At 51.3% G+C, this 20,548-nt stretch overlaps 2 protein-coding genes across 2 annotated transcripts; both read left to right on the top strand.

Moving 5' to 3' along the window:
- Positions 1 to 6,378: 6,378 nt before the first annotated feature.
- Positions 6,379 to 11,021, top strand: TREM2 (triggering receptor expressed on myeloid cells 2). The gene is made up of 5 exons (XM_026507487.4): positions 6,379 to 6,557; positions 7,985 to 8,335; positions 9,695 to 9,785; positions 10,450 to 10,643; positions 10,740 to 11,021. The coding sequence occupies exons 1-5, from the start codon at positions 6,518 to 6,520 to the stop codon at positions 10,754 to 10,756; spliced, it is 693 nt and encodes a 230-aa protein (XP_026363272.1). The 5' UTR covers positions 6,379 to 6,517; the 3' UTR covers positions 10,757 to 11,021.
- Positions 11,022 to 14,851: 3,830 nt separating this feature from the next.
- TREML1 (triggering receptor expressed on myeloid cells like 1) lies at positions 14,852 to 20,012 on the top strand. Its single transcript, XM_026507488.4, has 6 exons — positions 14,852 to 14,930; positions 15,128 to 15,460; positions 17,655 to 17,769; positions 18,172 to 18,257; positions 18,758 to 18,810; positions 19,172 to 20,012. Exons 1-6 carry the CDS (start codon positions 14,888 to 14,890, stop codon positions 19,481 to 19,483), a joined length of 942 nt encoding a protein of 313 aa, XP_026363273.1. The 5' UTR covers positions 14,852 to 14,887; the 3' UTR covers positions 19,484 to 20,012.
- Positions 20,013 to 20,548: the final 536 nt, after the last annotated feature.

Raw genomic sequence — 20,548 nt, 5'->3', positions numbered from 1 at the left:
CATTATGCTTCTGGCCATGACAAGACCAATCTTCAGTTGGCAGATCTTTGTGGTCCAAGCCTGGGCCCCCATTTCTACCCTGGTGGGCATCCTGACTTCTCAACTCACACTCAGAACAGAAGCCCAAACGTGCCTTTCTGGCTGAGATGACCAGAAATGTCCCAAACTCTCTCAGATGACTCATTTGAGGGTCTCCCTTCACTCCCTGAGCCCAGAGAATTGGCTTAAAATCCCACCAACGCAGATTTACAACATCAGCATCACTGCCACATCTGGGAAGAGAGGGGGTGCTTCCTTCATTTATAGCACCTTCCTAGCACCGACTTGGTGCCTGGCGTATGGTAGGAGCTTGGAAAATAGGTGGGATAAATGAATGGGCCCCTGGGAAGAGGGCTCCAATCTCCCATTCCCCCTGTAAGAGTGAAAGGAACTCCGGGCAGGTGGTAGGGAATTACAGACCAAGTTCTGTTCCAGGAACAGGTGGACACACACAAAAGGGTTCAATTGCCGATCACTTCAACAGGGTTCCCACAGAGGAGTGGGCAAGAATTAGGGGCCACCAAAGGATGGCGATGCATCCAAAGATAGGGAGCTGTGAACACCCCCACTTGAAAGAGCAAAAGAGAGAATTATGTTACTGGAGCCAAGTGAGAGCTGGAGCTGTGGAAGAGGGACCACCTATCAGAGCTGTGGCCACGGAGGAAAGCAGCCACTGCCTGAGGCATGGCAGACACAGAGGAAGTAGGGGAAAAGAAATATCCCAACGTATTTCTCCTCCTAACCGCCAACCCCCTGCCAGTAGCTCCCTTCGGCTAGACCCAGTAGTAAGTCAGGGGGCCAGGACCGGGGTGATGGAGTCCAGAGGGACAGCCTCCCAGGGACAGAGCAGGACTGAGCAGGGATAGCATGGAGCAGGGGGTGGGAGCAGGAGTAGACGGTGGTCAAGGTGTCAACGGCAGCAGAAAAGCCAGGCCAGGAGGGCTGGGAGGGGCCGTTCATGGCTTCTAGTGATCAGACTCAAATGAGCAGCTGTAGAGCATGAATAACAAAACTGTCCCTAAAAAGTAAAAAAGTAAAACATAAAGTAAGTGCATGAAAATAAAAGGGCCACAAGTGATAGGGAAGCAGAGACAAGTGAGGGGTTTGCCGGACAGGTGAGACTGTGACCAGGTAAACATGGAGGGATAGGTGGGGGGGGGGGGTGCGGGGGTAGCGCCTGAGACACCGGAGGAGAGGGGACAGGTGATGCAGCAGTTCCTGGGGATCATCCAGGGGAGGGAGACAGACAGACAGATGGACAGGATGCAGGGGAAGTAGTCATCTTGAAACTGGAAAATGGGTAGTGAGGAGGGCACGTATTGCATGGTGCACTGGGTGTTATATGCAAGTAATGAATCATGGAACTTTACATCAAAAACTAGGGATGTACTGTATGGTGACTAACATAATACAATAAAAAATATTAAAGAATAAAAAGAAACTGGAAAATGGAATTCTGGGATAGAGCTAGGCAGGAAGAAGGAGGGAAGTTTTTAAAAGAAATATATGGAAGAGGAAGGAAAATAATAATAGCTTTTTCTTTTTTTTTTTTTTTAACACTTAGCGTGCCCTAGCCTTATATACCCAGATAGTGAAGCCAGCCCACAAAGTTAAGAACTTGCCCAAGGCTACATGGCTAGTAAATAACAGAGCTGGCATTAAGCATGGGTCTGTAAGAAGCCAAAACCTGTGTGCTTATTCCTTACTACAGTTCCAGTTTCTGTCCCACCCAGTCTTCCAGTCCCCACACTTTACCCCCCAAGTGCAGGCTAGGTATCCTCCCCGATTCTGGCCAAACTCTGGACCCATCTTGATCCAGCCACACGGCAGATGAGGCTCCCTATACTTCTGCCTCAGGTAATGACTTGCACCAGGTGCAGTGTCTGGGTCCCTGCCTCCCAGCTCCCGTGCTGTTGTCCAGATCGTCCCTCTGGGCCTGCCATCCTGCAGCCCATCAGCTGCTTCCTGCCGGTGACCTAAAACAATCCCAGCACATGCACATGTGCGAGTACACACACCCTCAGTCCCTGGGAGTTGTCCTGCCCTGAAGACGGGAGGCACTGACCCTGGACAGGGGTTGAGGTCCTCAACTACAAAAATATCAGATGTTAAGAATGGGAGTACAGCCTCAGCTGGATGTGTCGGAGAGTGATGGATGGTCCAAATACAAAGAAAGGCTGGTGAAGAAGGTCAAGTGTGAGAGGGGTTAGAGGTGAGAGAGAGGTTGGGGCTTGAGGGCAGGGGTTTGAATCCAGGAAGGTGAGAACAAGTAAATGCAGGACAGGACTGAAGAGGGAACCGGGAAAGGGAAGTCAAAGTGGCTGCTTGTCAACAAGTGATATCTATGGGTTCTGATGTCTGTGGTTGGTGGCTCTCGCCAAGGGTGTGGTAGACACCACCAATTACTCTTTCCAGCCTGCTGGGCAGGGACTTCCCCAGTTTGGGTCAGTGGTGTACCCTGAAAGAATTTGAGTTGTTCCAGCTTTCAGAGGCCGGTTCCCATGCTCACTGTCCCTACGCCACCTGTCCCCTAGCCCAGCCTAGGTGTTGCTTCTGACCATGGTCCTGACTGGAATCCGGTGCTTCCCCTGCTGCTCACGTGGCTTGAATAAGGATGAGAAGATAATGGCAGTTCTGAAGGATGCTGAAGATGCTCACATATGACGGTCTTGATTTATCCCTAGGAAAGAGAGAGCGGGGGGTAGAAGGGTGTGTTTGAAGAGAGTGGTTATTGAAACAGCTGCTAGAGGGAGTTCACTAGGGAACCTCCAGGCATTCTGAAAGGGATTGTCCAACAGCTGTGAAGTCTCAGCTGAAGACAGAAATCAGGAAAGTTTCATATGTCCAGCCATGCTTTTGGTCTGGGACTTGCCCAGCAACGGTTACCATTATATCCAGGAACACTGAGGTTCCGAGAGACCTGAGTTCTCTAGCATGGTGACTGGCACAGACATGGTGGTTGAATGAATGCACACATCAGTGAATGATGGGGTTCAGATGTAATGATAAAAGGAAAAAGATCTCTGTGCCCAAATTTGAGCGGACGGGTATCTTTAAACACAGATTTATCCCTGTACACGGGAGTGGGGTGATGCCAAAATGTTCTTGCTCTTAGATATGAGGATCTGGAAATTGAACCACAAATCAGCACGAGCTGAAAGATGAGAGTATTTGATATGCATGTGCTGTCAGGAATCAGTAAAGATTTCTCGATATCTGCCCTTTGCTATGAGGTTTACAGGAATAAAAAGAGCCTTTCTTCAGGTAGGAAGGAAGCGGGAAGAAAAGGTCAGAATGGCGCATAAATGGGCCAGAAAGTAAGATTCATGAGACTTCTAAGTTCTGCTTCTAAGATACAGAAAGCTAGACACATTTAAAATAGCACCCAAATCATACTTAGGTGTAGTGATACCTAGATAGACATTAAACAACATGTGTGCAAGTCTTGTATGCTGAAAACCACCAAGCACATTGGTGAGAGAAACTATAGAAGAAATAAATAATGAAGGGTGAGATTGTGTCCGTGGATTGAAAGACTCCGTAGTGCTAAGATGCTTAGTTCACTCAAAATTGAGCTATAGATTCAATGGAATCCCAATCGGTGACCTGGCAGGCAATTTTTTCTGTGTGTGTGTGTGTGTGTGTGTGTGTGTGTGTGTGTGTGTGTAATGAATTGACAAGCTGATTCTGAAATTTATGTGGCAAAGTACTAGAACTGCCAAAAGGACTGCCTTTTTGAAAAGGAACAACGTAGTTGGATTACGCACATTGTCTGCTTTCAAGGCTTGTTATAAAGCTACAGCGAGTAGTCCAGGTGGTGTGGTGTTGGCGTAAAGAGACATTTAGATCAATGGAATAGAACGGACAGTCAAGAAATTGACCTATCTGTCAGTTGATTTTTTACAAAGAGACCAGGACAGTTCAATGCCGAAAGGATAGTTCTCTTGGTAAATGATGCTGGTACAATCGGACATCCAGAGGAAAACAAACAAACCACAAATCGTATCTCACAGCACAAGCAAAAATTAACTTGAAATGGACCGTAGACCAAAACGTAGAACCTAGCAGTATAAAACTTCTAACAGAAAGTATTGGGGAAAATCTTTGTGCCTTTGAGTTAGAAAAAATACCCCTCGCAGAACACAAAAGTACAAATCATAAATGAAAAATCAACACATCGGACTTCATCAGCATTAAAATCTTCTACCTTTTAAAAAACACTGTCAAGGAAAAGATAAAACAAGCTACAGACTGGAAGACAGTATTTTCAGATCACATCTCTGAGAAAGGACTTGTATCCAGAATATATAAAGAATTCTTACAACTCAATAATGATGGTAATAATAATCAATGATAAAAAACAGACGAAGAAGTGGATTCATACTTCACCAAAAAAGGTACACAGGTGGCAAGTAAACAATGAAAAGATGTTCAACATGGTTAGTTATTATGAAAACAGAATTAAAAGCATAATCAGATATCATCACAAACTTATTAGAATGACAATATCAAGTCTTGACAAGGATGCAAAAATGGTATAGCTATTTTGCAACACAATGTGGCAGCTTTGATCAAGTTAGACACCACTTACCACACGACCCGGCACTACCACTCCTAAGATTTTAGCCAAGGGAAATGGAGCATATGACCACACAAAATATATGCACATGAATGTTTATGGTGGCCTTTTCCATAATTGCTCCCAACTTGAAACCACTCAAATGTTCATCAGCTGGTGAATGGATAAATAACGTGTGGTTCAGCTATATGACGACATATATTCAGCAATAACAAGAAACGAATTACCGAGAAGTGTAACTTCAGGCGTGCTGAATACATTTTGATAAGTGAAAGAAACCAGACTCTGGGCTGCATACCATATGGTTCCAGGAATAGGACATTCTAGAAAGGGCAGGAAGCTGTAGGAACAGAAGGAAGATCAGTGGTTGCCAGGACCTGAGTTGGAGAGGAAGAGATTGGCTAACAGGGGCCTGAGGGAACTTTTTTGGGGGCTGATAGAAGCGTTCTGTATTTCGCTGCGGCAGTTGTTACAGAGATATATGAGTTGGTCAAAATTCATAGAAGTGGACACCCAATGGGGTGAATTTTTGTGTAAACGATATGCCAATAATCCTGACTTTATAAAAAAAGACCGTAGAAGGGTACCTATAGAGTGATTTTCAGGTGGCCTCAGACCACTCTTTTCCTAGGCCATTAGGTCAAGACTGGGCAGCTGGCTTTCTAAGTGAAGCACTGTCTTATGTTTATCATTGTCCCCCATCTCTGAGCACATCCCCTGTACGTGTGGTAGATGCACAGACATATGGGTAAAGTGAATAAAAACAAATCAGGGAGCTCTTGCAAGGAACCAAAGAAGACTCTGATGATCTATGAGTCCCCGTGGCCTCTTCCAGCCTCGCCAGCTACTTCCCCCAGCATGACTCGACTTCCCACCCCTGGGAATGACCACCTCCTCCACCTTCTCCCTAATTCACCACCGAGCCATTGCAAACTTTGGCGCCTTTGCCCATGACAGTCCCTGTGCCTGGATCACCCTTCAAGGGCCCTCACCTGGGGGGAAAGCATACGCTCACTCCCAGAATTCCAGCAGATGTCACGTCCTGTGTTGTCCCATAGGTGTGTGTATGCACAAAATAATGCCTGTGTGAGAGTGTGCACACAGGAGGCACCTGACTATGCAAAGGAGGATAAACTTGGGCAGGAGATCGCAGGTGGAAGAGAAAATTTTCCCTCTCCTGGACAGCCCATCTTCCCCTCCCCTGCTAAATAGGATAATAGTACTAGTTAGTATTTGTTGAGTGCTTATTGTGTGTCAGACTCTATTCTAAAGAACTTTACCTGTGGAAATCCATGTTACCTTCCCAATAACACTACACACTATTATTATTCCCATTTTACAAATGTAAGAACTGAGACACAGAGAGGTTATGGACGGCTGGTTGCACACACAGCAATTGAGGAAGGAGGGACTTGAAGTCCGATGCTGCCACACTACAGGGATGCTGGCCTGGAGGGAAGGACTACGAGGGGCTGGCTGAGGGCCCAGCTGTTCCCTGTCCCTTGCAAGGCTGGAACCAGAGTATGGCAGGCGCTGCTGCTGGAGGAGTGTTTGAACACGGCAGTGAGGACTGTGACTTGGACACTGACCAGCCCCAGCCATGCAGGGTCACTCTGGCTGACAGGGGCAGTAAGGCGGGCTGGCCTCTCGGAGGTCTGGGATCCACAGCCTCCGGCTGCTGGGAGGCAGTGGCTGGCTCCTCCTCTCCCTTCCTCCCCCACCCCTCACCCCCTGCCTGAATCATAAAGCCAGACCCCAGTCCTGACTATTTCTCAATCCCCAGGAGCCCAGTTCCTGTGGGCAGAACTTGACGTGCCTGAACCCTCTCCTTTCTGCAATTCAAGGGAAAGACGAGATCTTAAGGTACCCCGTGTCTGCCCTCCTCCAGAGAAGGCTGGCATGGAGCTTCTCCGGCTGCTCATTCTGCTCGCCGTCACAGGTAGGACCCTGTCCCTCTGGTGCCCATGCTGTCTCTCCTCCTCCTCTTTTAGTATGTGGCGGGCGGGTGGGTGGAGAGCACTGGGGTGAACTATAAAGGCGGTTGAAATCCTCAGCATGTCCTCCACCCCTCTTTTCCCCACCCGCCCCACATTTTTTATGCCCTCCCTCCCTCCACAGTGTGCGAGCCCACTGTCAGATTCTTCACGCATGGGGAAGTATAAGAGGCTGGCGGATTCTGGCCACACAGAAAATAAAGGAATTCTGATGGTGGCATCTCAGGCACTAGCTAGCATTTGGGGCGAGTTTGGGGCACTGGTAAGATCCCCTAAAATTATGAACCGCTAGTCCCAGAGGAATGGCAGGGTGGGAGGGAAGAAAGGGAGGAGGAAAAACCCCTACAACGAAGCACGTGCATCTTCGGGGCGCTTCTGCTGATGTGGAGGTCCTCTTGCCCTCTGCCCTGGAAGGGAGGTAAGGGGGCTGAAGATTTCTGTCACTGCATTGGAAGATTGACACCCCAGATTCTTGCACACAACTACCTCCTTTCATTGAGAGGCTGTCCCAGAGGAGCCCTGCTCTGAGGTTTCTTAGCTAGGGGTGGAGTGGAGGAAGATGGGGGGCTGCCTGGAGGCAGAGGGATGGACAGACAAGGGGAGGGGGCACTATCCTCATCAGGTCTCTCTGCTTCCCAAAGGCAGGCCACCTGCTCCCTAATCTTGTCTTCCAAGTTTCTGTCACCATATGGTTGAAGATGGCATAAGGGAGGACCAAGAGAGGGGAAGTTGAGGCAGAGGGCTCCAAGTGATTCCTCTGCAGTCTCTGCCCTGGCAACAGACGGTGCTCTAAGCCTATCTCCCCTGCCCCAAGAAAGGTCCCCAAAATAGCAGCCTCGTGTCTCCCCCAAAATAGCTCTGAGTTGAGTCTCTCCTGAAAGGGGAACAAAGCCACAGAAATAGGGAAGCCAGGAGCCAAAGGTCAGAAGGAGGAGATGCAGAGCGGGCGCTGGCGTGGGCAGCTGCCAAGTAAGCATGAATAACGGCCTGGGCCGGGGCAGGGGTATCCAGCCCATGCTGAGGGGCCCCTGGCCCTGCTCTCTTGAGATGGAGAGGGGGAGGGCAGGCCTTGGTCCCATACGACAGCGAGAAAATGTGTGGAATAGGACCGGAGGGAACTTTAAAACCAATGTCTCTGGAAATAGGCCCAGAGAAGGTCAGTTACTTCTTTAAAAATGCCCAGCAAGTCCAGCAGTGTTAAAGCCAGACCTAGAACCTGGGTGTCACAGTGGGCTATGCGCCTTCTCCCAACTTATATAAGAGCCTGAGCTCCTTAAGGGCAAGATTTCTATCTCTTTGGTCATTGCACACAGTAGGTGTTTGATAAACATTAGATGAATGAGCAAAGAGTGAAGGAATGTCTCCTCCCCAGAGCTGTCCGGAGCCCACAACACAACGGTGTTCCAGGGTATGGCGGGCCGGTCCCTGCAGGTCTCCTGCCCATACAACTCCCTGAAGCACTGGGGGAGACGCAAAGCCTGGTGCCGCCAGCTGGATGAAGAGGGCCCGTGCCAGCGGGTGGTTAGCACCCACCGCTCATGGCTGCTGTCGTTCATAACGAGGCGGAATGGGAGCACAGCCATCGTGGATGATGCCTTGGGTGGCACACTCACCATCACGCTGCGGAATCTTCAGACCCATGACGCTGGCCTCTACCAGTGCCAGAGTCTCTATGGTGATGAGACCGACACCCTCAGGAAGGTCCTGGTGGAGGTGCTGGCTGGTGAGTGGGTGGTGGACCGCACCTAAGGCCCACCCCTGGGATGGGACTATGTCTCTGATGTCTGGGAAAACCCACAGTGCCGCTCTTGCCCTCCCACTCAGGGCCACCGTGGATGGTTGTGCAGGTTGCTCACTGCACAAGGGGGCCACACTCCAGCCCTGGTGCTCCTCTCCAGGCTGCGCTCCCTGAGGCAGGACTACACCTCTAATTTGCACAAGGCACCGAATGAGCTGGTTGTGGTCCTGCCTCTCCAAACAGCCTTATCCATTTGGCATCCAGTTAGGATGCGAACACCTAAAGTGGTCCTTAAGGAGTAGGAGGAGCTTCGTTTACTCCCTCACCCAGGTACCCAAAGGACCTGCCAACATAAAGTCAGCACCAACCTGGTGCAGAGAACAGCCCGAGGAAGGGGCACTGCTTACGACCCCAGGGTGATGTGTTTGCCTCTCTGGGCCTCTTCTTTAAATGGAGATGAAGATGTGTGTCCTGCTGCCCCCTCAGGGTTCCTGTGAGGCACCCATGAAGTGACAGAGTTAAAAGTGTTTGGGGGTAAGTGACAGCCCATGCCCCAGCCTCCTGCTGCTGAGCTGAGCTGGGGTCCTCATTGTGGGCTTGCCAGGCAGCGGGGTGCTCCCCACCCCTGAGCTTTGCACAGGGATACCCTCCAGGGAAGCCTTCTGCCTGTGTCTGCAGAACACCATGTGTCCCAAAGGAGAACAAATTTGGGGGTATGAGTCCCCTTTCCGACTCTCTAGAGCCCTTTCCCACCTCCTCCCCCACCACATGGCCCCTTATGGTGGAAATGAGCCATTTGTCTAAGGTCTAAGGTGGGGAGTGGGAGATGACGGCTTGCCCTAGACCCAAACCCCACGTCCACCACTATTTTACATGGGGGGAAGGGGGAGAAAGGGGTGAAGGGACACAAATTTTCAGCCCTATCAGGGCTTAAGCCTCACCCAAATCCCAAGGGGGTGGCAGGAAAATAATAATATAATAATAATAATTATTATTATTAGCTAGTGTAGACAGCTCGACAGTTCACGCAGAACTTTCAAATACATGCATTCATCCACTTGACCTTCCCAAAGACCCTGTGTGATGGGAGGGTAGGAGTTCCTGAGCTCCGATGAGGTGGTAAGCACGATACAGGATGCGCTCACTGAATCTTGCAACGCTACTATAAAGGAGGTGTTTCTATTCGATCCACTTTACAGGTGAGGAGACTGAGGCTCAGAGAGGCTAATGACCTGATCTGCTCTGGGCCAGAGCTCAGGGGGCCTCACCGCACCCAGACCGGTTCTCCCCACTGCAGCCGGCTGCCTCGAGGAGGAGGAAGCTCACAGGCTCTATCTCCCACAGACCCCCTTGATCACCTGGACCCTGGAGATCTCTGGATCCCTGAAGACTCCAAGAGCTTTGAGGATGTCCATGTGCAGCCCAGCATCTCCAGGTACAGAGATGGGTCTCTGCTAAGATCTCTGGGCAGACTTCTGCCCTGCAGAGCCCAGGCATGGGATGGCGGCAGGGGTCCTAGAATTAAGTAAAATTCAAAGATAATTAGAGCATGAAAGGGCCTGGAGAAGATTTGTCCGAACACCCCTCCAACCAGCCCTTGTGTGCTGGTATGGCCATGCCAGTTATTAAAATATTGAAATTCATTTTTTATACATAGCTGCTGCTCCAAGACTCCTGAATGGTCAGCCTCCCACTCCTCCCCTGGTGGCCCTTGGACATGCCCACAATTTAGCAACAACAAAAGTTTTAGTACAAAACTGGGATCCCCAGATACCTGCTCCTTTCGTAGGACCAGAATCAGCTTTGATTGGTTCATGCCTGTGTACTGGTGTTGAAATATGTTAATATAACCACGGAGAACATGTGTGCCCCCCATACTGTACAAGCATGCACAGCAGGAGGGGTTTAAGTGTGCTCAGCAGGTGGGTCCTGAGTACAGGCTCCCTCAAGCCCACAAAGCCTCCTCCCAGGGAGGGTGCTGGTGGGGAGCCATTCTAGGCCCCTGAAAGCTCCCAGTGTCTCCCTGCTCCTTCTCTGAGGGCAGACTTCAGTGTGTGCCACCCCCTGCCCAAGCCTCATGTCCTCTTTGTGTCTCCAAGGAGTCTCTCTGAAGAGGAGATCCCCTTCCCACCCACGTCCATCCTTCTCCTCCTGGCCTGCATCTTTCTCAGCAAGTTTCTAGCAGCCAGTGCCCTCTGGGCTGTGGCCTGGCATGGGCAGAAACTGGGGACACCCCCGGCCAGTGAGCTGGACTGCGGCCATGATCCAGGTTACCAGCTCCAGACCCTAACAGGTGAGCATGCAGAGCACAGCAGTGGCTGGGGGTGGACTGGGCAGGGACGGTGAGGTGGGGCTCAGAGGGGCAGTGTGAGCACTGGGTTGGTTGCAGAGCGGAGAGACACATGAAGAGAAGAGGACCCCCCATGGGACGAGGCCCAGGAGAGGCCTGCTGGAACCACCCCAGCCTGCACACTGGCCTCTCGGCCACCAAGACTCCTGGTTCTGCTTTGGCAAAAGACCAGCCTGCCCATTCCCTGTTTCCCCTGGCCCTGGAAACAGAGGGGTGTGTGTGTGTGTGTGTGTGTGTGTGTGTGTGTGTGTGTGTGGAGAACATTTGCCAACTTCTAGACATTGGACATTACTCTCACAAATAAAACCAATACTTCATGTTTAATTGGATGGTTTGGGGCTTCTTGAAGGCTTCTCTCTTGCTACAGGGCTAGGAGAATGAATATGGCTGCGGAAGAGATAAAAGGTCTGACTCCTTGGGGCCTCGGGTCTTAGGCTACCGCATCCCTCCATTCTGGAAGGCTCCACGCCGCACATCTTTTTCTTCTTCCCCTTCCCTCCCTAGATGTAATTACTGAGTCCTGCCTCCTCCTCTGGGATTTCTCTGGCACCCAGTCTGGCTCCCCTCTCCTCCACTTGCCTCCTGTCCCTCAGGAGGATTGTTCTAGGATTATCCTTGCCCACCCCCACCCCAGTCCATCAAACTCCCAGCTGACTCATCCACTCACTTCCCCAGAGCTTTGCTTTCCTCGTGCTACTTCCCCTACAGGCGAACAACCAGGTCTTGACATACACAGTGCAGCATACCAGAGCTGGGAGCTGCTGGTCTGAGCCCTCACTCCACAGAAGGGAAACTGAGGCTCAAAAGGGAATGACGTCATCCTAAGACCCCAGCAGAGCCTGGAAGTCCAAATTTCGCTTGGTGTTCAACTTGTCCTTCCCTCTAGCTCAATCCTACTCATTTATTCATTAATTTATTCAACAGATATTTTCTGTGCCGGATAACACTCTAGGCGCCAGAGACACAAGAGTGAACAAAACAGGCAAAGATTCCTGCCCACACAGAGCCATGGACTAGTGGAAGGGGAGGAGAGACAGACACAATAAATAAGTCAGCCACATGGTATGTTAAAAGATAAAGTGCTGAGGGGATGCCTAGGTGGTGTCAGTTAAGGGTCTGCCTTTGGCTCCTGTCATGACCCCAGGATCCTGGGATCAAGTCCCACATTGGGCTCCCTGTTCAGCGGGGAGTCTGCTTCTCCCTCTGCCTGCCATTCCCCCTACTTGTGCTCTCTCACTTTGACAAATAAATAAAATCTAAAAAAAAAAAAAAAAAGATAAAGTGTCGACGAGCAAATGACAATGAAGCCGGGCTAGGCACACTAGGGGTGCAGAAGGGACAGGGATGATGTCATTCTAGAGGTCGTCAGAAGGAACTGCTGGAGAGACCTGGGAGGAGGTGAGGAAGTGAACCATGAGGCTATCAGGGGCTGAGGACTGGGGCAGAGGGACAGCCGGGGAGGCTCAGGAATCTCATCTCTCCCCCACACACAACACACCACGGCAGCCATGAGTGAGAGGAAGGAGATGGAGACTTGCCCGGGGGGGGGGGGGCGGCTGCAGGAAGAGGAGGAAATGAGGCTGTCCCATCCTTGGCCTTGGCAAGGTGGAAGCCCAGGAGCCCCTGTGGGCAGGGCCACACATAGCTGCTTTGCCTCCTACCATGGGCGTGGGCTCCTGGAGTTTCGGATGGTGGGGAAGAACCCCCGATGCAGCCCTTGTGTCCAGCTTCAAGTCTACACATCATTCCCCAGGGCCAGCCCAGCCCATCCCTGCCTGGCCCACTCCCCAAGGAGGCTGCTGCGCTGGCCCTGTCCGCGGTTCTGAGACACTGGTCTAGGCTATGTGTCCCAGGTCCTTGGACTCAGTGGCATGTCAAGCTTCCTCACCATGTCCCGGGCCCTTGTCTCCTTCCCGCAGACCTGAGGCATAGTCTGGCACCCAGGAGCGAGTCTGTCCACCTGCCAGGACCAACGCCCGACAAGATGGCAGGGGAGGGTCCCCCGTGCGTGGCACTGGAGCTCGCCTGCTTTTGAGAGCTTGGCCTTTTCTCTTTCTTCCTCTGCCACATTTTGGCGTCCCCCTCGGGATTTGGATTACCCCTGGGATCCCCCGCCTTGGACTGTCTGGAGTACACACTGAACTGAAGGGGTCAGGTAACTTAGTTCCACATTTCAGCTTTGCCTCCTACTCAGAAACCTGAAGCAAGTTCCTTAGCCCCTCTGCACTTCACCTATTAAAAAACAAAACAAACAAACAAATCAACCCTGTTTGGCTGGGGTTTTGTGAGGTTGAAAGAAATACCGTAGTGAAAGTCCCAGGCCAGATGTCTGGTGCAGAGCAGGTCCCAGATAAACACTGGCTTCCGTCCTCCTCTCTAATGCCCAGAATCTGACACCTCCCTGAGGTCTGGTCACCTCTGTCCTTGCACGCAGCAGTGGCCTGTATATGTTTTAGACACTTGGTTACATATTGAGGACAGGCCTCCTCTTCATGGCCTGTTAGTGTAATAACTTTCTTGTAAGGAAATCAAAGAAAACCTGATGCATATTGGCAGGAGAGGTATAAGCACTTTCACATCACTCACGAGGCTGACCCACCTGTCCAGTCTGCCTAAGACTCTGCCAGTGTAGCACCGGAAGCCTCACATCCTCAGGAAAACCCACAGGCCCGGGCAGATGGGACAGCTGGTCACCCTCTCACCTCTTCCAGCTTCACACACTGGCTTTCTTGGGCTCCTGTTTCCAGTCTCCATTGACAGCTCCCTTGCTCCTGAAGGAAGGAGGGAGGGAGAGGAAGGAGGGAGGGTGGTTTCTTTAGCCCCTTTGTAGGTGCGATGTCTAGGTCGGGGGCAGCATGCCCCTTTCAGCCATCCCCGCCTTGCCCCCCCTTGTCTCTCTGAACACCACTGCTCCCCTGGAGTCGCAGGTCAGCAGGTTTATTGCCCACGTTTGGTGCAGGGTGCCCACACCCCAGTTCTGCACAGGGCGACATGAGTGGGGGCCAGATGTTTCCTGCGCCGGCAGTGGGCTTGTGTCACGGGAGAGGACCTCCAAGTATGAGGCTTGGAGTTTACATGCAGCGTCGGCCCATCTTCCTCTCTTGGGAGAGAGACACCTTTACCCTGGAAGGTAAACAGATCTGCTCGAGAGACGGGGCCGGGTGTCTGAGCAAGTCCCTCTGGAGCTGATACACTCTCTCTAGATTTCAAGGCATGTTTCTCTTCGATAACACTAGAACAAAGCCTGAGCAGTGCCCAGACCATGCAGAAATGTGAAAATACCCGTGGAGAGTTGTCTCCCCACAGACAGGCTACTATATTCATGAAACAAAAATAATACGCTATAAGAAATGTTTGAAGAGTAAGAAATCTTGTAAATTGAAAATACTAAGGAAATAAACACAAGACAATAATAGAAGGGATGGAAGAAAAAGATGAGGGTATCTTCTCGAAATCAGAACAAAATGGACAAATAGAAGGAAAACGAGAGAGAAAAAGATAGGAAAATGAGATGAATCCATGAGGTTCGATATCCAACGAGTTATGGAGTACCAGAAAACAGGGGAGAAGGAAATGGGGCGTCATTCTCAAAGGATTGATGCGGTTGGCAGAACTGGAGAAGGTGGGTGCATGCTGCCGGGTGTCGAGAGCACAGTAAATGGAGGCAGGTCCGGTGCAGGGCGCTGTGGAGTGGGGCCTCCTGCTGTGAGGTGGTGCGGCAGGACCGGGCAGTCTCCTGAGAGCTCGGGCCGTGTGCTCATAACAGACTGTACAAACAGAATGATGCTCTGCCTTCCCCCTTCACAGCTCTGCGTCCTCAGATGCAGTCTTTGGAAGACCCTGAGGATTCTCTTACCTCTCTCTCTGTTGCTTTCCAGTTACCAGGATCCTCCTCCCACCTCAGCCCTTCGCCAGGCCCCAGGAGCCCGGGTTCTGCCTGTCCTTGGGCCTTCTCACGCTGCCTTGCCCACCCCTACGGACCCTCATGGTCAGTTCCCAAGCACTGAACCAACCAGGCTTCGGAAGGGTGCCTTATCCCCACCCATGGAGGGGCCCCCAGTGCCTTCCTCCCACCCCATGGCCACTGAGAGGCCCACGTGACTGTCTGAGGCAGATGTTTCCTGCTCCCTGGGGAATGCTGTGTCAGTGGCTGGGCAAGCCCCAGAGCTGACATCTGCCGACCTGCCATGGGCCCCAACCTGCTACTGCTCCTGCTCCTGGGACTGGCAGGTAAGGTTAGAAGGAGCTGCGCTCTGGGCCCCCTAAACTCCACTCCAGGCCCAGGAATAACTGGCGTTATCTTGGCAACAATAACATATGGAGGGCCCAGAAGGTGGACTTCTATGTCCCTGAGCCCCTGTGGCAGTGGGTGGACTGGAAGTTCCCCCAGCTCCTGCCCAACCTTCCCACATCGTTTCCTTCCCTAGGCCAGGGCTCAAGGGGCACCTTCCCTGAGGTGCTGCAGGCCCCCGTGGGGGGCTCCGTTCTGGTGCAGTGCCACTACCGGCTCCAGGACGTCAGGGCTCGGAAGGTGTGGTGCCGCTTCTTGCCAGAGGGGTGCCAGCCCTTGGTGTCCTCAGCTGTGGATCGCAGAGCTCCAGGGGGCAGCCGCATGTTTCTCACCGACCTGGGGGGCGGCCTGCTCCAGGTGGAGATGATTACCCTGAGGGAGGAGGATGCGGGCGAGTACGGCTGCGTGGTGGAGGGGACCACGGGGCCCCAGACGGTGCACAGAGTCGCGCTGGACGTGCTCCCCCCAGGTGAGTTATCGCGGGCTGGCCATTGCCCCTCCCTGGCCCCACCTGCTGCTCTTGGGTCCTTGGGGGATGGGGACTCTTAGCAGGGGAGGAATTGGGAGGAGATATTTTTGACTGCTCCCCAGGGAGCGGAAACCAAACTGGGTGAGCAGTCTGAGATAAAGCAGCCAGTGGGTCCCTCCCCCCTCCCACACTAGCGGGTTTCTCCACTGGAAGGCACAACCTCCTTCCTCACCCGAGGTCTTGGCCTCCTCATCCAGCATCTTCAACACACTCGATGCTATTTTTCCCCCTTAGGGACGCTTTAAACAAAGTTTTAATTTGGGCATATCAACCTGGAATTCATTTTTAAAATCTTCCAGTTTATTACTCCTGTTATAATGGGTTTGATGGCTTAAAATGACTGAATCTGTATTTTTATTTAATTTTATGTCTTCACTGAGCATCTAGTATGTGCCTCACCTACAAGCAGGTGCATTCGGTGCCTGAATTCCTTCAACTCATTTCATTTTAAAAATGAGGAAAATGTCACTAATAGTTAAGCCAGTATTGTCAACCCTATTTTCAGTATAGAAAGTACTTTGATAGGCTGCGGTTTTCTCTCACAGTCTACAACTTTCTAAGGTCTAAGTATTTATTAAAAGACAATTTTAAAGTAGAAGAAGAAAATTGTCTAGAAAAATTAGATGTTGTAAAAAAAAAAATGTTCTGGAGGGAAAATGGCCACCTGCCTGCAGAAGTGGAGACTGCTTTCTCTTTTGGATGATGACAGTTTTTCATTTTCAGGTCTTCCTTTCTCAAGTCATTTGTGCCCAATCCCCAAATAACGAAAACGAAGAAAGGCATTTTTCCTTTTCTTGGTTTCCCCCCATTTGTTAATTATGAGGGCAAACTAGGTTGTCATTAGAATCCCTCTCATCTCTGGTCCGTGATCAACATTTTATATGTAAATATGCTCCTTGTGGTCTTTGTCATCCTCTGTCCTCCTCCTTCCTTGACGCTGTAGGTCTAGTAACTCCAGCTTGTAGGACAGGATACACTGGGGAGACGGGCAGGTGCTGGGAGCCCAACAGCTGTAGAGGATGGATGCTTAGGCTGGCCGGTGGAGCGTGGCTTTTAGAGGGGATATGGGTGGCTTAGAAGGCACCATGAGGGCAGGACACATGTAGCAAGATGGGAGAAACAGTATCTTCAGATCCTGGTTTGGCTTGGGGTGGGAGGTAGGAATGATGAGCCTCTGAGAATAAGGAAGATCCCTATCCTGAGGGTCTAGAAGGACTGGCCAGGTTCCCAAGACAGATCCTTGGGCCCAGAGAAACCAACCCTGAGTCCCATAGCCAGAAGTTGAGCATACTGTAGGGACGATAGAAGCCTTGTCACAAAACCAAGACTTGGGGTCTGAGCAAGGCTCTCAGAAAGGGTCACCTGGACTGAGGGCTTCAGGGAGGAGGGGGGTGGGGGATTGGGATAGGCCTGTGATGGGTATTAAGGAGGGCACGTATCGCATGGAGCACTGGGTGTTATGCACAAGTAATGAATCATGGAACACTACATCAAAAACTAAGGATGTACTGTATGGTGACTGACATAACATAATAAAAATTATTTTAAAAAAAAAGGTCACTTAGCATTGTGTCACATTAGGGGTGACCACAGAATTCCTTAGATCCTGAGGGCAGAGCTTCGGATGGGGCTCAACCAGTCTGCAGGGGGGTCACATGGTTGCAGGTATATGGAGAGGTCTAGCAGGCTGTGCTGAGGCCCCTTTAGAGACCAACTGATGAGCGCCAGGGGCAAGGTTGCCACTGAGGACAAGAGTGGAGAACCTATTCTGGGGTAGGGTGTGGGAGATGGTCACAGATTTGGTCACAGATTACCCGGTAGCTGATTCTGCATAGTCTGAGCAGCCTGAGAGGCCAGGGGGTGTAGGGGAGCAGGTGAGAAGGAAGGCAGGGGCAACGGTTGGGGGCTGGTGGTGGAGGGGAAAGTGGGTCTGGTCACAACCAGGTAAGACAGAAAGAGACCATCCCTGACCTCCAGAATAAGGGCCCCTAAGGAATATGCCAAGCCCCCATTTGTGTTTCTTACTTGGGACCTCTCCTTCCTCGGCCACACTCCCCCCATCCCTCAGATCTCAACAGGCCTGTGACCCTGCCCACCATGGCTATGTGCTCATTAATATTTCCTTCTGACTCAGCTCCAAGCCTGAAAGAGGAGGAGGAGACCTATAAGGTTGGGGGTCTGGCTGACGGCCCCTCCTCCGACACTATGGGCAGTGCCAGCCCTGCGGAACCCAGCCAGGACGAGAAGAGGTACTGTATTGTACAGATGACAAGAGCTGTATTTGGTGGCTGGGAAAAGGGTGGTGATGGGAGAGGGGGTGAAAGATTGTTTAGAGCCCCAGGCTAACTCAAAGGGAAACCTTATGGTTCCTTCCACCCCTGGGGAACTTCTGATAAGGCAGGAAGTCAGGCAGATCCCCCTGTCTCTCCCAGTTCAGTAATGACCCCTTGACCCCGGTGTTCTCCAGCTGGAATACGCTGATAATGTGTTTCTCTTCTGCCCTGAGTCTGCCCTCCTCATTCCTTCCCCCAAATCCTCTTCTTGAAACCATGGCTCACCAAGAACACCCTTCTCCACTGCTCTGGGTTTCCTGGTGAGCAGCTTCCTGCCAGGTTCAGGCCTGAGCTCACCTATCCCTTTATGTCCTTCAGCATCCCCTTGATCTGGGGCGCTGTGCTCCTGCTGAGCCTGCTGGTGGCAGCAGTGGTGCTGTTTGCTGTGATGGCCAAGAGGAAAGGTAGGTAGCCATCCATGTGCCTACCCCAGCACAGCCCTGCAAGTCGTGTACCAGCTAGTCTTATAGACAATGCCAGGGCTCTAGGTCTGTTTCCCCTATAGATGGGCTTGTCTGGGCTTTAGTAGGGCCCTCAGGTCCTAGAAGTTCCCAGCTGAGGGGTGGACGGGAAGGAGACTCAGTGGGTGCTGTCCTGGGGACAGACAGAAATTGGACAGGGTGGGCAGTGGGACAGAAAGGTGACTGGAGGAGGTGAGGGAAGGGTTTCAGGAGACAGGCTGAGTGTTGAGGCAGGATGAAGGGAGCTGGAAGCAGTAAGTGGGTAGGGAGGTTCCTGGCAGGTTAGGGCAGAACTGGGGAGGCAGTGGGAAAGGTTTGGTGGTAGGAGTGGGATGAAGGGTCTGGACCAGGAAAGAGGCTTCAGGGACTTCTGAAGGGAGTGAGGGGATGGGCCGTGAGCCAGGATGGGCAACAGACTGTGGTGCCACTTTCTGTCTTCCCAGGGGACAGGCTTGGTGTCCGTGGTCAACCTCAGAGCAGCGGAGTTCCAGGCATGGTAAGAGGCTTCTGCAGGCCCCCAGCCAAATTCCCCAGCCCTTCCATCTGCCCAGCTCACTGAGAGAGGTCCCAGGATGAAGGGGTGGAGAAAGACTGGGACCCAGTCAGGGTGCATATCCTCTTCCTAAATGCTGTAAACTTGGCACCAGTTGTTTTCCACCTTCCCACCTTGGTATTTCACCCTCCCCAATTTGGGGAGAAAGTTAGGCCTTGAAAATCTTCAAAGGGAAGCCCTCTTGCCCACTGACATATTCAGAATTTGAGAGATACATTTAGTGTGGTCCTGGGCTTCCCCCCAGAGGGAACTGGGGCAGAAGGAGGCAACTTCTCTCTGCCTCACTTGCCTGCTTTCATTACAGGCCTCCTCCTCAGTGGCCCACCACATCAGTGACTCTGGACTGGGACTTGATTTGCCATCGGACATTCCCTATGCTAGGCTCGATTCACCACCTGCCTTTGACAATACCACCTATAGTGTACCTCTTGATCCCCCATCAGAGAAATCCCCATCCCCAGCCCAATCCTCATCGCCCCCTCTGCCTCCTAAGGTCCTAATGTGCTCCAAGCCTGTGACATATGCCACAGTTATCTTCCCTGGAAGGGACAAGGGTGGAGGGGCCTCCTGTGAGCCAGCCCAGGATCCACCAAATGGCCAAACGCCGCCCAGCTGAGCTATTCATCATACTGTACACTCATGGAGACCATCCCCAGAGCTCTGTGAATTCAGCCAGCCAGCCCATGTCCTAGACCCTTATGATATCAGAGCAGCTAGGGATTTTAGGATCTAATCTAACATCTTGACTTTTCTGACCTAGAGAGTGAGACTTAAATGTGCCTGAGGTGTCTTGGGAGTCCCCCATGCTCGTTCCGCTGCCATTATACTACTGAGCTAAATAAACTCTGACTGGTAATATATGAGCTCTTGATGTTTGAGGGGGAAGGGAAGGGCCTGAGTTTGACTATTCCCATGGCCTGGGAACTAAAGATTCTGGCCCAGAGTTTGTGATGCATGATCTCCTGCCTGTTCTGTCAGTAGGGACATGGCTTCATTCTTTGGTCAGAGTACTATGATGCAGTTTGATTCACGGGGCACTAAGAAGGCCTCTTCAAAATATTTCCTGCCTTTCTCATGGTACCTAAATTATAGATCCATTAGCTCGAGTCTAGAAATCTCTTCTGCCTTCTGCTCTGTACCTTGTAAACAAGACACATTTTATGATGTGACAACATATGATGGGAGGAAGGGGGTAATGATACGTGAAAGGAGACTCAGGACAGATGCGGTAAGAGATGGAGCTGAAAAGAAATAGGGTGATGTTAAGGGAACAAGCTGAAGGTTGCTGGGGGGGGGGGTAGGTGGGAAGATGGGGTAACTGGGTGATGGGCATTAAGGAGGGCCCTTGAAGTAAAGAGCACTGGGTGTTATATGCAACCCATGAATCACTAAATTCTATCCTTGAAACTAATAATACACTCTATGTTAATTATATTGAATTTAAATAAAAAATTAAAAAAAATAAGAGCAAGATCAGAAACTGAAATAAACCCCAAGCCTATTCCTTGGCAGGACCAAAGATTTTCAAGTATCAGGAGATAAAAGACCTTTGCAGACATGTTTTATCAGAGCTGGCTCTCTCTCAACTGGGTGGACATCTGGTAGCACTTTACTCTTTGGCCTGAAATCTGGAACCTGGGAAGAGCCCAGTGGAGAAAAGGCATGGCATGGGAAGAAGGGG

This window comes from Ursus arctos, unplaced genomic scaffold (assembly GCF_023065955.2).
Source record: "Ursus arctos isolate Adak ecotype North America unplaced genomic scaffold, UrsArc2.0 scaffold_29, whole genome shotgun sequence".
In the NCBI taxonomy this organism is placed as follows: Eukaryota; Metazoa; Chordata; class Mammalia; order Carnivora; family Ursidae; genus Ursus; species Ursus arctos.
Note: the sequence above shows the minus strand (reverse complement) of the source record. Positions and strands in the feature narration are given on the sequence as shown.